The 16,427-nt window shown below is 41.9% G+C and overlaps 1 protein-coding gene across 4 annotated transcripts in view; it reads left to right on the top strand.

Annotated features, from left to right (window-relative positions):
* psd3l (pleckstrin and Sec7 domain containing 3, like) overlaps window positions 1-16,427 on the top strand; it is a 201,338-nt gene that overhangs the window by 31,016 nt on the left and 153,895 nt on the right. For all 4 annotated transcript variants that reach the window (XM_067258060.1, XM_067258059.1, XM_067258061.1 and 1 more), the window contains 2 exons: window positions 2,607-3,594; window positions 4,679-5,155. In XM_067258060.1, coding sequence (XP_067114161.1) covers window positions 2,607-3,594; window positions 4,679-5,155 — 1,465 coding nt within the window. The remainder of the gene's footprint in view (window positions 1-2,606; window positions 3,595-4,678; window positions 5,156-16,427) is intronic.

The following is a 16,427-nucleotide window of genomic DNA, read 5'->3' as shown; positions in this document are numbered from 1 at the left end:
ATATCACAAAGTAAAATGAGTAAATAGTTATCACCCTGGCCTCTTAGCTTGTGGCGTTTCTGCAGCTGCCTTGCAGTAAAGCTATAGTTAGCCTAGCTATCCCCCAAGTTAACAGATGCAAAACGAATGTTCTGCTACAGGTAGTCACGCGTGTTTTCATGACGTTAGTGACGTAGTGACGTTAGTAACGTCAGTGACTGTGGCTAGCAAATTAGCCACCGTTAGCTTCACTTTTCGCCACAAAAACTTAACTTTCAGCCTAAACCATGCAACGGAACGTAAATAAAATACAAGCAACTCAATCGCTACCAAGACGAAACTTTTGACACATAGGTTGTCTATGTAGGCCAAATATTGACAAAGATTTAGGGGGGCAAAAATAAATAATAATAATAAATATATATGTGAGAGAACAAAAGTTGTGCTCTCGCCGAAGGCTTGAGCACACCCAATAAACGACGTAGGACGTTTTGGACGACGTACTTAAGGCGGCAGGCTTGTGTTGCTTAGGCGGTGCCTTAGCTGCAAAGTGCTGCGGGAAACCCTGCATACTCTACTGCATGTAGCAGTCATACCTTTTGTGCTATCGCTTTCACTTCGTCAGAAATCTTATCATGGGTTGCACAACACTACTATATGATCCCCTGCTACCCAGTGACAAGGATTGGCTGTCATTGTCAAATGCACGGCTCTCATATGGGATGTTTGTATGAGAATATGAATCTCCTTTGTCTTCCCCCTCCCTCTGTAATGACTAAACTAAATGTACTGTACATCCCTCAGTAATGTGGATGACTCATTCCTGCCACTTTTTTGTCATTATTTCTGGTAAACAAAGACATCTTCATGAAGCCTGAAACACAGGTTTTGATTGAGTGAGGAACAAACCTGAGAGGTTGGAGGAATTTGATAACTGCACTGAACACTTATCATTTAGTGTAGTTTAAATGTTTAAGTTTAAGTGTTGTCCTATACTGAAATAGATTAGTAGTGTGGTCTAAACTTAACATGCTCAATAGTATGCTGTCCTCAAGTGTGATAATGCTGGCTGTTTGCTCTGTGCGACAGATTTGCAGAGAGAACTGTTTGAGCCAATAAAATGGCCCAATTTTATCACGTAAAATGTCTCCCATTCTGGTAATGCTAATTTCTCTGGCTTCAAAACCACATGCACAGGGTGCTTCATTATGATCTAAACACAACAGTTATCCTGAGAAGATCTTCTACAGGTACTGCCTCACTAGTCTTAAGTAGACAAGTAACAACATACAAGGGATTAAAGTATCTGTGTGTGTGTAAAGGAATGGACCAAAGGCAAGCAACAGAATTGGTTTGGACTCATCCCAGACCTTCCTGGGATGTGAGTCCTTTTAGGGCAGTGTTTCCCAAACTCCCCCCCTCCCCCCCAAAAAACTAAATAAATAAAAATGAAAAGGACTTCGCTCTACATATCCCGAATTCTCCTGATTGAGGAAAGTTTTTAACTCTTCCCTCAGTTCGTCGAGTTGTGCCAAAACCTTGCCGCGTGATAGCCATCGAACGGCCTTATGTATTAACAAGCTCTGATGTTCCGCTCCCATTTCCTTGCATTAAATCGAATGATGAAATTAACTAGGCCTATATCTACTGCTCTGTCCAGTACATCAGAGTTCCTTCGCCAGCGTCTTTGCTACCAGTGCCTCCCTATGTAAAAAGCAGTGAGTGGCTTTCACATGTGGGTTTTGCACTCTGACTCTGCTAATGAAGCCCTTCGTACTCCCCGTCATGGCAGCGGCCCCATCAGTACATAAACTGTGACAGTCCTTCCAATTCAACCCCCCCTGTTCAAGATACTCTGTTGTCACACAATATATTTCTTCTCCCGTTATTTTGTCAGACATTGATTAACAAAATTAAAGTTTCTCTAATGCTGTCGCCATCTACGAATCGAACATTTGCCAGGAGCTGAGCGTGCGTGCCCACTAATGTCAGTCGACTCATCCAGCTACAAGGAAAATTCGTTGAAGGCAGGGACGGACTGTGTGTAAAGGATTAAAAGTCCCTGGACTTTTATCCAGACTGGCCCACAAGAACCGGCCCCCGTATACGCCACTACAGCTAATGATCGGCTGCACAGACGATCATTTGGAATAGACCAACCGGCCTTGGGGAAATGGGGAATGGCCAACCGTGTCGCTCAATCTTCTGCCGACATTTTATTAGTAGTTAAAAAAAGTATAAGGCCCTCTGGCCCAGACGTGTCTCGGCCCACCGGGAATTCTCCCGGCCAGTGGATGGCCAGTCCGCTACTGGTTGAAGGACTTTTACACGGCACCCCTGCTCTCATCAGACGGCACCCCGGTTGGGAAACACTGTTTAAGGGATCAATGGGAACACATACCTTGTGTTCCGTCACCACACAAGAGGGATTCAGACCTACTGCTACTGCAGGGGGGAAACGCTCACACAGAAACGATTAGATTTACGCTATGCACGTAGATACATTTGTACGGTTAAGTTAAGTGTGTACATTAAAATAGCTGAAAATACATTAAAATAGCTGAAAATACATTAAAATAGATTTCATGTTAACTTTGTATTGCCTTGTCTACTCCTTCTATTTTCAGTGTTAATTCTACCAGAGGAAGGGAGCAGCAGAACCAGTTTGGACTCTTGCTTTCTTAATGATGGCATTGATGAGACATCGCTCTTTATGGAAATTGACCGCAAGCTCACCAGCCTGCTGAGTGGCCTCAGCGCTAGGACCCAGAATGCAACAGCCACCTCATCAGAGGACAGCCCAAACCAAGTCATTTGTGAGAGGAGTGCAGCTATGATCCCCTGCAATGGTCAAAACGGAGTCTTGTCAAACATGGCCAATCAAGCCTCGGAGAGACAGGAAAGTTGCGGCGGTAAGGAGGAAAACGGACTCCTAGATTTGGCAGGTCTGGATCCGCTCGGAGACCCGCAGATCTCCCCCACCTTTGTCTTGGACTCATGGACTGAAGCACTGCTGAAGGAGGCAGTTCCCTTGTGTTCAGCCACAATTGAGAAGCTGGGTGACATCTCAGGAGAAGGGGTAAATGGAGACATCAGGAATGCGTCCACAACTGGTCCTAAAAATCCCAGCAGCCTCATTTCGAACACCAAGCCAATTCTGGATTCAGTGTTAACACCTGGGTCGGCAGTACACACTGGCGATGACGTGGACTGTTCTGAATTGAGAAGAAGGTCAGAGGCTGAGGCTGTGCTTGCCTCATCCGAGGATTCCAGCCAGTTGCCACACTACAGTTATTTTGAGGAATCTAGTGAAATCCTAGCAGAGCTACCCGGTATCTTCACTGACTTCAATGACGGTGGCCAGCTGAGGGAGAAGGCTTTCAAGAAACTCAGATTTTTAGAAAGCCGACCAGGGAGCTTGAATGTAGCAGAGTTGAAGGAAGGGGAAGAAGAATGGAAGAGCAGCAACAATCTAAAGGCAGATAGCTCCCTGGACAGTCTCAGCCCTGCTGAGAAGCTGTGTCCTCTACATCTGGAGGACGAAGTGTTCCCGTTGGGGCTGCTCCTTGAGTTGCAGAGACCTGAGGGGGGAGCACAGGAACCCAGCTCAGACAGGTATGTCACAGTCCTCTACATTTACATTTATTCATTTAGCAGACACTTTTATCATGAACAACGAGATAGCCCCAAAAACATTGTGGGTAGCCAAAACGTGAAGCATGCATTGTGAAAAGCAAATAAGTGCCCATGGGAAGAAACATAAGAGCATGTAGTTAAACAAATTACAATTAAACAACATGAACCTCAAAAGTGCAAGAGTGTACATGTAGGAAAGCAAGCAACAATAATATAATTCACAGCGAGTACAATAAGTTAGTCACAACACAAATCAGTTACAACTAACCAACAAGTGCAACAAGTCCCTCCTCTGAAAAAGTTTACCAGCTGACTTTCCCACCCCCCACCCCAGTTTAATCTTTTAAAATATATTGCCAATGCATTGATAGGACTGAACTTTTTATATACTGTACCCATATATACCCATACATACCCATATATTATTTTCAGCGGCCTGTATTTTCTATTTAAGATTTAAGATCAGTTGAACAAGTCCCTCCTCTGAAAAGGTTTGCCAGCTGACTCCCCCCCCCCCCCCCGTTTAATCCTTTAAAATATATTGCCAATGCATTGATAGGACTGAACATTTTATATACACTGTACCCATATATACCCATAAATATCCATATATTATTTTCACCAGCCTGTATTTTCTATTTAAGGCTTTATCAGTAGAACACTAGGAGTGTGTAGTTTTGTTTGAGTCTCACCACAAGGAAGTACAGAAGTGTAAGGTCTCTGGCTTAATAATGGAGTTGTGTGCTTGATAACTTCCTGTGGGGTTGACTTGCCGACAAAAGAGGCTGTGTGTGTTTAGGAAGCTGCATATCCCTGAAGGTTATGTTAGAAAATCAACTTTCACTTCAAAGTCAAACTCTCACAGTATGAAACCTTCACATTGTCCTTGTGCTCCAACAATGTATTTTTATTTGGTTTGGTTTTCCCGCTTCTGTAGTAACCTTGAACCATAATCTGTAACACACGTTTTTATTCAATCTTGGTTTCCCTGTAGATTAATTCCACAAAGACAATCTTTATGTACTAGATTGTCTTTTCTGTTTCTCTTTCCTATACCCTCTAGCATCACAAACACGAATGACAGCCAGAAGGAGAAAGATGACAAGGACACGTTGGAAAGCCAAGAGGCCAAAGACGTCTTTAGCTCGCATTTTGAAAGCATCCTAGAATCAGAGCGTCTTTGTAACACTCTCTACAGCAGTCTGGACTCTCTGGATGCCCTTTCATCCTCCGCCGATGAGGCACACTCTGGGTTCATCTTTGACATGCCTCTAACACCCATGATCCAGCAACGTCTCAAAGAGACCGTACACTTCCTGGATTTGACACCCGAGGTGGGGCGGCAGGAGGTGCTCAGTGTCACAACAACAGGGAAAAGTGGAAAAGCTGCCCTGGAAGTTACATCGTCCTACTTTGATGTGGGTAACAAAGACCCTGCTCTGAGAAGCCAATTGGATAAAAATGTGAGCGAATCCTTAGCCAATGAGGTTGTGGATAACACGGAGGTGGACTGTAAAGTTTGGCTGCATGGCTGTCTGAGGTAGGAAAAGGAGGATTTCTTTCTTTCTTTCTTTCTTTCTTTCTAATGAAGACCGGCCTGTGTCAGAGGTAAATTACATGTTACAATTACATGCACAAACAGTTTTAGTTTTCATTAGAAAAACATTACCCTAATTACCATAACAATCTGTTTAATTACGCGCACACACACATACATCCGTGTTTCCCACATAATTAGATTATATTTGTGGTGGCAGGCAGGGGCGGAGCCAGACGTTGTAAACATTAGGGGTTTAGCCCAAACCTAAGTTAGGGGGGCACGATATATCGACTCAATGTCGTTTTTGCAATATCACGTTATGCAATATCAATATCGAAAATGTCCCGAAAAGTATCAGATGTTCTGTTTATTTTGTGGATAGATGCACCGGGGGCTGTGTGTTGTGATCAATTTAGAGCCTGCATATTTCATTGGCCAGTTGCCCTGTCACACATGCACACTTCGACAGCGTGAGTGAAGAGGGAGATAGACAGCAAAAGAAGCGAGAAGTGAAAGGGCAGAAAGAGAGGGAGCAAACTGCGAATCGAGTGTGTGGAGCGAAAGGAAAGACATAAAAGTAAGAATATGAGTGTGGCTCAGGGACGTGAAATCATGGAGATTGAAGAGGAAATGTTAGTAGCCAAAAATAATGTCTCCTGACCAGCGTGGAAGTACTTTGGCTTTAAGACAACAGATGTTGCTCAGGCTAATGCACTGGAAAAAACGTGCCGTATGGTGGTACAACGCGTAAGAGGCAGTACAGACTTTTTTCTCACCAAAAACCACCTCAAGACACGATGATTGCACAGTAATATCCCATAAATATCTGCCAGTTACGTCAGAGCTAGTAAAGCAAACATCGCTAGCGAGTGCTTTTGCTTGTGGTACAAGTACGTCAAGAACTCCAAGCAGTGGCGGTTCTAGACACATTTTACTGGGGGGGCCAAGGGGGGGCCAGTGTTTAATCAGAGGGGCACATTCAACAACGGAAACAAATGATATTTAAACATTAAATACTTAAATTTAGCTTTACATTAACATCATACAAACGGCTCTGGCTCTCCCTCTTCCAGCTCCTCAGCTCTCTCAATACCTCGATATGTTTCTCAAACTTTTTTATTTACTGGGGCAAAAAAAGGCTGCAATGTCCCTTCCTCGTTTCATGATGACTACTAGAAGAAGAAAAACGTGTAAAAAAATTAAATAAATATTCAGTCAGCTAGGGGGGGGGGGGGGGGGGGCACAGGGAGGGCCAGGGACATTTTTACAGGGGCACTGGCCCCTGTAGGCCCTCGTGTAGAAACGCCCCTGACTCCAAGAGACATAACGAAATCACCAATGCTGTAACATACTATTTGGCCAAAGACATGATGCCCATTTATACAGTCGATAAAGAAGCTTCTGAATGAACTGGATAAAAGATACCAAATCCCATCCCGTTATTCACGTATTATTTTGTTATACTGTACCACCAGCAAAACATGTCCTGTTTTGTAGACATGGTCTTTATTTATTTATTTATTTATTCAGGTTGTACTGTCAGTTTAAATAAACCCTTGTGTTGTACGAAAAGATGTTGTTTTGATATTCAATTAATCTATTTTGCTTTCCCATAACTTTTGTGTTTTTATATATGTTTAAGAAAATCAAAATTAATATCGATATCGCAATATTCATGCTCAATATCGCAATATCACATTGTTGTCAATAACGTGCAAACCTATTCCTAGCATCGTTTTGATGTGACTGTAAATAGGGACCTCAACATGTAATGCTGGTGCGCAGCGCAATATTTTTGCATTAATTTGAGCGTAAAATAGTTTTTGTAATATTAATATTACGTTGGACTCATTGTTACATTTTGCCGAATTTACATTACATTACATTTATTCATTTAGCAGACGCTTTTATCCAAAGCGACTTCCAAGAGAGAGCTTTACAAAGTGCATAGGTCACTGATCATAACAACAAGATAGCCACAAAAACATTGTGAGTAGCCAAAACATGAAGCACACATTGTGAACAACCAAAGTAAGTGCCAAAGGGAAGAACCATAAGAGCATGTAGTTAAACAAGTTACAATTAAACAACATGAACCGCTATAAGTGCAAGTGTACCTGTGGAAAAAGCAAGCAACAATAATAAAAACAATATATCACAGCGAGTACAAAAATTTAAATCAGTTACCACTAACCACAAGAGCAACAAGTCTCTAAGCAAGAGTCATTGTGATCCTTGAGGAAACTAACATCGGGTCAAGCGAACCATTCCTAAGTACCGTTGTACTCCCGGAACAAGTGCGTCTTGAGCCTTTTCTTGAAGGTGGAGAGACAGTCAGTGTCTATGATGGAGGTGGGGAGTTGATTCCACCACTGGGGGGCCAGACAGGAGAAGAGCTTGTGTTGGGACCGGGCGGTCTTGAGCGGTGGGACCACCAGGCGGTTGTCTGAAGAAGACCGTAGGTGACGGGTGGGGGTGTAAGTCTGCAGGAGAGACTTGATGTAGACGGGTGCAGTCCCGTTCACTGCTCGGAAGGTCAGTACCAGGGTCTTGAATCTGATACGGGCCATGATAGGTAGCCAGTGGAGAGAGATGAGGAGCGGGGTAACATGGGAGCGTCTGGGTAGATTGTAGACCAGGCGGGCCGCTGCGTTCTGAATCCTCTGAAGAGGGCGGGTTGCACATGCTGGGAGACCAGCGAGCAGCGAGTTGCAATAGTCCAACTTGGAGATGACAAGTGCTTGGACTAGCAGCTGGGTGGAGTGCTCAGACAGGTATCTCCTGATCTTCCGGATGTTGTAGAGGGTGAATCTACACGAATGTATTTAACTGTGAATATTATTATATTTACCTTGAATGTATCAGTTTTGGAAAGATTTATGCAGAGAATTATGATACTAAGGGCCAATCCCAATGTCCCCCCTGAACCCTCACAGATTTACATTGGGTAATGGCACATTGGGTTTGGGCCTAACCGTTCGTAATTTCCAGATTGATTCTCCATCCGTCTTCTCTAAGGGAAAAAGATGTTCGTCCCGCGCATTGATTCAGAGGGTGCATGGAGAGAGGGGGCTATTCACAGACGGGTCCTTTGTAGTGAGAGAGAGGGAACACGAGCGGGGAAAGTAGGGGCTAAGCGAATCAATGCGCTGTGCGCAGCTCTACAAAGATTCTTTTACCATGTTAAACATTTAAAAAAGCGAGCCGGCACAAATAAATCAATGTATGGGAAAAACTGTACATACATAGGCCGGTGTTTCCCCTACCATGTTTTGGAGAGGCGCCCTGACCCCCCAAAACGACCTCCTGCCCCCCTGAAAGAATGGCTAAGTATATATAACTAGAGAGGGTACAATTTCTGGGGAAATTGTAGGGTGTGCTTGCTTGCGTCGGTTGCAGAGGGGTGCGTTTTTTTAATGACATTTTTCAGTATTTATATAAAAATGCATACTTATTATTTATAAAGATTACATAGATTTAAAAGCATATTTTTTTTGCTGCTCATTTACAACTCAAAATACTAAGAGTGAAGTGTAGAATGAAATAGTTGTCTTCTCATTTCCCAAGAGGAAATGGTGATCAGAAGCCTCATAGTTGAATCAAAACGAATACATTTGGCAGACCGGTGTAAAAATGGACCTAGTCTCTATGACTTAAACGTCCTTTCAAGTTTTTCCCTTCTCGTGATATTTTCAGGCATTTAGCCTACTCATTGCACTCATTCATTAACAGTGATGCCGGTAACGCGTTACTCTAATCTGATCACTTTTTTCAGTAACGAGTAATCTAACACGTTACTATTTCCAAACCAGTAATCAGATTAAAATTACTTGTCCAAGTCACTGTGCGTTATTTTTTAGTCATTAACAGTAAATATATATATTTGATTTCTTCTTGCGTCTCTGGGAGTTAAGCCTATGCGACAATTAAGTCACGTTTTCAGCACGAGGGTCACGTCACGTGTATATACATAGACCTACCACTCAGCGACACAAACAACAATGTAGCAGGAGAGAGAGAGAGAGATGTATGGAAGCAAATCGTTACCAAAATTCAAATGCAAATGCATTTCCAGAAATGCATTTTCATTTTAAGAATGTTGCTGCATTATTTGACTCATAAATGAAATTTGTAATCAATCATCCTATTTGCATTTTAATTTTCTTCTTCAAGAGTGCTCAATCTTTCAATTAAATTAAAATGAAAAAGAAAGACATTTGAGATTTAATTTTCAAAACATGCCCCAGCAAATAGATACCAAAATTCAATTTGAAATGTAAAATTTGAAAATTAAAATGCATTTCCAGAAATGCATTTTCATTTTAAGAACGTTGCTGCAAAATCGTGACCACAATTCAAATTCAAATGCATTTCCAGAAATGCATTTTCATTTTCAAGAACGTGGCTGCAAAATCGTGACCACAATTCAAATTCAAATGCATTTCCAGAAATTCATTTTAATTTTAAGAACGTGGCTGCAAAATCGTGACCACAATTCAAATTCAAATGCATTTGCAGAAATGCAAAATGAACGAAAAAGCATTCTGAGCGGCGCAGCAGAGTGACGTCAGTAGCCGCTCTTCTTCAGCTCCCTGCTGACCGAGCTACCCATCTTGTTCGGTAGGGGGCGGTGTGCACATCTGCATTGCATTACATTGCAAATGTGCCGGGAAATTGATTGAATTGCCGGGTCTTTAGAGCAGCGTTCCCCAACCGGTGCCCACCGGTCCGCGGACCGGTACCGCTCCGTGGGTCATTTCGTACCGGGCCGCACAAAAAAGAATTAATAACATTATTTCCTTTTAATTGATTATCAGAGTCTGAAAATACGTTTTATTCTGAAAAATTAACTGATTCTCTCCTTCTCCGCGGGCCTTTTCCCCTGAGCAAAAAAGCTCTGCAAAGACGTGTGTTTACTCATTTTTTAGCAAGTTTGTGGGCTGTATTGAGCGGTATCATGCGCGTCTCTTCCTCTTGACACATGACAAGTGATAGTTACCACTCAATGAAGCCTGTTTGAGACAACAACTCTATCGGTGTTTTGGATGAAGGCTATCCAGAGATCGCCACTAAAGCACTGAAAACCCTGCTTCCATTTCCAACATCAAGCGGGATTTTCTGCCGTGACAGCAATCAAACAAAATGATGGAATAGGCCTAAACTGGATATAAGGAACGCACTTCGGGTGTCACTGTCGTAGCTTATAGTCACACACAACAGTGGGACTGACACATCGAAAGATAGCTAGTAACAATATAACGATGGAAAACCAGGCTAAGAAACGTAAAGATGGGGCTGAAAAATTGAGACAAAAATACATCACATTCACTAGACATGGTTTTGTCAATTGAAAAAACGGCTGTTTATTTTACATAAAACTCCAAAAACTATTTTTCGCTCAAATCAGCTAAACAATTTTTCTCGCGCGCTCGCATTAGGTGTGGAAATCACTAACTAGGATCACATCAAACCCAGAATGTGCATGCATTAGCAGTGTAACTGTCCAGGGCCTATCTTTCCTCCCAGTCCGTCCCTGCTGGTCCGTGAAAAAATGTCTTACATGAAAGCGGTCCGTGGCGCAAAAAAGGTTGGGGACCGCTGCTTTAGAGGACGCATCACAGATCATGGCGCTCCCTCAAATTGTGCAAACACTGTTAGAATTAGCTGAGCAGGTAGAATCTAATAATACATCAGAGTCTGATGCCCGTGACCGAGTAGAACAAGTCATAGAGAGCTTGGCTGCATACTCTGCCGTCACAGATTTACACATTAATAGTAGCTCTGCCACTGTTTTAGTCATTGTTTGACATCAAGTTGCTCAGTCTGTGATACGTCCTCCAGGGCTCTCATGTTTTGAAGACAGGCAAGAGTGACATTCCCCCCCATACCCCCCCCCCCACCAGGGGGTCAAAATTAATTAATTAATTAATTGCTTTTTACCTGACATCTTTGAAAGGCAGCAATGATTAATGCATCCATGGCCAGGATATAATTATAAAATATGACATTATTTTAAAAGTGACCTATAACATTGACTATGCAAAACACATAAAATTATTCCGCGTATTTGGAAAGAGATGTTTATAATGTGAAAATATGACTAGGCCTATTATATGTATCAGACGAAATATTGCAAGCTCCGTCAAAGGTATCAGGCCTATGTTCGTCCCGCACTGGTTTTGAACCTGCCACCTCTGACATTCCTAGTGCCACCACTACCAACTACGCCAACGAAAAGCTAGCTAACCGTCGACGCGGGTGGCCTTTTACATACCTGAGGAGTGTGTTTCACCGATACACACCGGCTACATCTATGAACTACTTGTTCTGAGCAGGTGTTGTCAGTAAACAGGCTGTAAAACTGTTGGTTAAGACACTCATGAAAAACTGATGCTAATTATCTGGGAAACATTTTCTAACAGCAGTCAAGTTGTCATTGTTTGTGTCAAACAAGTTGTGAATTTGTTGTAACATTAAAACAGGATATCATGACTGTGCTCAAAGTGATGCTCGAGCTCCAGTGGTTTGCTCTGTAGGTGAACGAAACTTTTGGAAGACGTTGTAGCAGAATCACGTAAAAAATTACAGGATATTATAAATATATTTTTTCTGCGTGAGAAATACAATGTGTGGCGGGAGGGCGTGACAAAAGACCGAAATGAGTGACTGCTTGACACTTGAGAGCCCTGGTCCTCTAAAGACCCGACAATTCAATCAATTTCCCGGAACATTTGCAATGTAATGCAATGCAGATGTGCACACCGCCCCCTACCGAACAAGATGGGTAGCTCGGTCAGCAGGGAGCTGAAGAAGAGCGGCTACTGACGTCACATTGCTGCGCCGCTCAGAATGTTTTTTCGTTCATTTTGCATTTATGCAAATGCATTTGAATTTGAATTGTGGTCACGATTTTGCAGCCACGTTCTTAAAATGAAAATGCATTTCTGGAAATGCATTTTAATTTTCAAATTTTACATTTCAAATTGAATTTTGGTATCTATTTGCTGGGGAATTGCTTTTCGATCATATTTCCCGGTCAACTATAACTCAATGACCTTTCGATCATATTTCCCGGTCAACTATAATTCAATGACTTTTCAATCATTGTTCCCGGTCAACTAGCTCTATAATCATCTTTTCATTTCCCAGTCAACTATAATTCAATGACTTTTTAACATCGTTGCTGTTTACCCGGTCAACTACAAATCGATGTTTAATCAATTAATCAGGACAACTATAAATCAATGTTATTCTAATGTACCCTATGTTTCATCGATATTGCAATAGTGATTCAACGTTTATTTAGCATTGAGATTTAAATCTCAACCATTCAGATGATTTAGATGGAAAATAAATATTAATTCAATGTCGTCTTTCTATCTGGGGAAAGATTGAGCACTCTTGAAGAAAATAAAAATGCAAATAGGATGATTGATTACTAATTTCATTAGAGTCAAATAATGCAGCCACATTCTTAAAATGCAAATGCATTTCTGGAAATGCATTTGCATTTGAATTTTGGCAACGATTTGCTTTCATAGAGATGCGCATTTTCAAGTTGGAAATGCAATCACTATTTTGAGTATTTGTCAGCTAAAGATGGAAATATCAAGGTTCGTTGTACACTCTGTGCTGGTGGCGACAAAGTGCTATCAAGCTACAAAAACACGACGGCAAATTTGAAGAAACATTTGGAGTCGCAGCACTGCACAGTCAAACTTATAGAGACTGTTGTCAATAGGTGGGTTCGAACGCACCTATTTTTATGTTGAGACGGCGGGGGTGTTGTCGGCAGCTGCTGAATGTTACTAATAAAGTAACTTGTAATATAACTTAGTTACTTTTAAAATCAAGTAACTTGTAAAGTAAGTTACTTTTAAAATCAAGTAACTGTAACGTAACTAAGTTACTTTTTCAAAGTAACTGTGGCAACACTGTTCATTAATAAAGAACCCGCTTTGAAGATTATTCCAACAACGACGTTATCGGCAGTAGAGTTATCTCAGATGGAATCGCGATTTAAACAGTACCATCTGCTAACTGAAAATATGCCCCCAAAAACGTAAATAAGCTTGACATTTATTTAGTGGAAAATCGCTCATTCATAAAAAGCTCACTGGTGGCGATCATTGTCAGAAACAACGCTAAATGCGATATAGCCCTGTGTGGAGAAGCTCCCCCGGTAAATTGTACTACTACAGTACAGTAGCCTACTAGACTACTGCTGTGTTCGTCTTGGTAGCGATTGCGTTGGTTGAATTTGATCTAACGTTCCGTTGTACGGTTTAGGCTGAAATTAATTATTTTCATGAACAGATTGACAAAGTTTAGGCTGTGGCAATGAAGTTTAGATTAGTAGTCAGATATACTTTTGATTTAAGTAAGGGGAGTGCCGAACATGTTCTGTCGCCGTTTGACTTCCTAAACAGCGGTGTAGATGTTTTGTAGTGTGTCTCGCGTAGGCTACAGCGTTGCAGTGAGCAACACTGGTTTGAAACCACAGGTAATGATAATTTCACCAACAAATCGTTTACTTGTAATGTAATGTCATAATAAATCCGACAACAAAAATGTATTTGTGAGGAATGTTTATTTTAACGATTGAAAACAGATGCATCATAGACTGGTGTAGTATGTGTTGCCCGGGCAACATGCCCGGGTATGTGTTGCCCGGGCAACATGTCATGATGCTAATGCTTCAGTGAAATAGTAGACTACTGTTTCCGAAAGTAGATGTACTTCCTTAATAATATCAGCTTATATTGTACATTATACTTAACAATCGTGTTACATATCACAAAGTAAAATAATAAATACTAACGTCACTGTGTCCAATCCCGACCGCCGTAAACTCCTATTGCCGGGTTTGGACACTCAGTTTCCGGTCTTTTTGCCAGCATTTTCTTTTGCGATCGCCAGCAAAGTGTAAGTAGTATTATTTTAGGCATACCAAACAATCTACGTGTCAAATTTCATGAACATATATGGACGTTTACATGTCTAAATAATATGGGAAAGTTACTTTGGCCGAAAGACCACTCGGCAACACTCGGGCGACGCTTGGGCGACGTTCTTTACTCTGACAAGTGTGTCTGTGTTGTCATCGTACTGCTACAATATGGGTTAGCATATGAGTGTATTTCAACGCTAGCTTAACACTACTTTGTCTAGCCAATGAAAATACACGATCATGTGTGACGTGATCTGTAGTCGAGGGGAGGAAGGGATGGGGGCTAGCAAACTTTGAGAAGAGTTCAACAAAACATCCAGCAGGTGGTGCTATACAGTCAAATTGAGATTTTATCGCATAGTTTGGAGATGTTGAAGCGTGATATCTTATTGTGGTGGACATAACTACGTCCCCGGATATGTTGACAGCATTGATGGTCAGTTTGGTGACCCTGGATCAAGTTAATATCCCCGTAAAAACAGCAGCGGCAAGTGTTTACTACGAGGATAGAAGTGCGGTCGGGTTTGGACAAGGGTAGGGCACGGCTAATTTACCGGCGCCAGCGTCTTTTGACCGGCTCTAGTAAAGGCTAAGCTAACTCAATTTTTTTTTACAATATTTAGCTCAAAAGGTAAGAAGTTAAAGCTTAACGTGAAATCAGTAAATCAGCTGAAAACGTGATACGATCAATATTTGAAGTGGCATTTTATCAGAATGTTAGCTAAAAACCGGTCGGAATTGGACACAGTGACGTTAGTAGTTGTCACCCTGTCCTCTTTGCTTGTGGCGTTTCTGCAGCTGCCTTGCAGTAAAGCAGTTAGCCTAGCTATCTCCCAGAAGTTAACAAGCTGCTAAAATAATGTTCTGCTAGAGGTAGTCACGTGACTTTTCGTGACATTAGTGACGTAAGTAGCGTCATTGACCGTGGCTAGCAAGTTAGCCACCGTTAGCTTCACTTTTCACCACAAAAACTTAGTTTCTACTTAAACCGTGCAACGGAACGTAAATAAAAATACAAGCAACTCAATCGCTACCAAGACTAAACTTTTGACACCTAGGTTGTATATGTAGTCCAAATATTGATGAAGGCTTAGGGGTGTGAAGAGAAACAATAATGATAATATATATGTGAGAAAACAAAGGTTGTGCTCTTGCCGAAGGCTTGAGCACACCCAATTAGGCTATATTTTCCAAAAAACAATAAAATTGAGGCGCAAGATCAAGCTGTTTTCACACATACAGGCAATTTGTTTCTTGCTTGTCGCCTCAAAAGTTAAATTAATTTGCGACTAATGTTCGCAACGTTGCCCTCGTTATTTACACTTGATAGTCTATAGATGAGTAGGCTACACTAGATCCACTGGCAGCCACTTATTTCGCTCCTCGCGAGTGGCTCCGTGTGGCGCTGGGAATAGCTGTGTTATGCTAGCTAGTTTCATTTTCACGAGCAACATACTGACATTGCTCTTCACAATTGCCCTTATAAACAAATATAATTCACTTCTCTTGCTAGGCTACCTGTTCAGGCTGCCAGGTATCTCACACTTTGCGGGGTCTGTCATGTGACTTCCATTGAAAATAAATGGGAGGCAACATTTTGGTGTACCCCCCCCCCCCCCCCCCCCCCCCCCCCCCCGAAATAAATCCTTGGGGGGAAACACTGTAGCTTATATATTAGGTTTGGGCAACAGGAGCAACTGTCGTAAACTGTCACTGCTTCTATCGCCAATAGCCGATTTGCAGGTAGTGGTGCAAACGGACCGTAGTTGATCCGTAAGGATCCCCGTAATTCCCTAAATCTCAATGCAACGTTGCAGTGAAAAGAATACAGACTAGACAGATGCATGCTGTGGTTAAAAGGTTAACTTGATCATCAAAAAGCACAAATTAGCTGCAACCACCTACAGTAGGCCGTAGCTTACATGCATGTCATTTTTGTGAACCGACCAACGAAGAGCTCGCAGTAAAATACAAAAAAATAAGTTGTGTTCATGAACTGGGCATGTTTGATCCCAACGAATCAATACGGTATACATTATATAAGAAACAAGAAGAAAAGCGCAGCTGAGGAGCGGAAGTCTCATGATTATTAGGCTCCTTATGATATAAAAAAAAAAAAAAAAAAAAAATTATCAGCTGCGTTGGCCATTGCTAGGAATCCTTAGCATTGAGTTTCAGGAAACGTGCTAGCTAACGTGCGTGCTTGGCTGCCACTACATCATGATAGCTAGGCTAGTAGTTTACTGTTCGCTGTTACTAGGGAGGACAAACGTTCTGCTCTCAATGTAATCACAACGGAGAGTTCCTAGCGTCAACAAATGC

This window comes from Osmerus mordax, chromosome 20, assembly GCF_038355195.1.
Source record: "Osmerus mordax isolate fOsmMor3 chromosome 20, fOsmMor3.pri, whole genome shotgun sequence".
NCBI classification, from domain to species: Eukaryota; Metazoa; Chordata; class Actinopteri; order Osmeriformes; family Osmeridae; genus Osmerus; species Osmerus mordax.
This window is presented reverse-complemented; position numbering and strand designations above follow the sequence as displayed.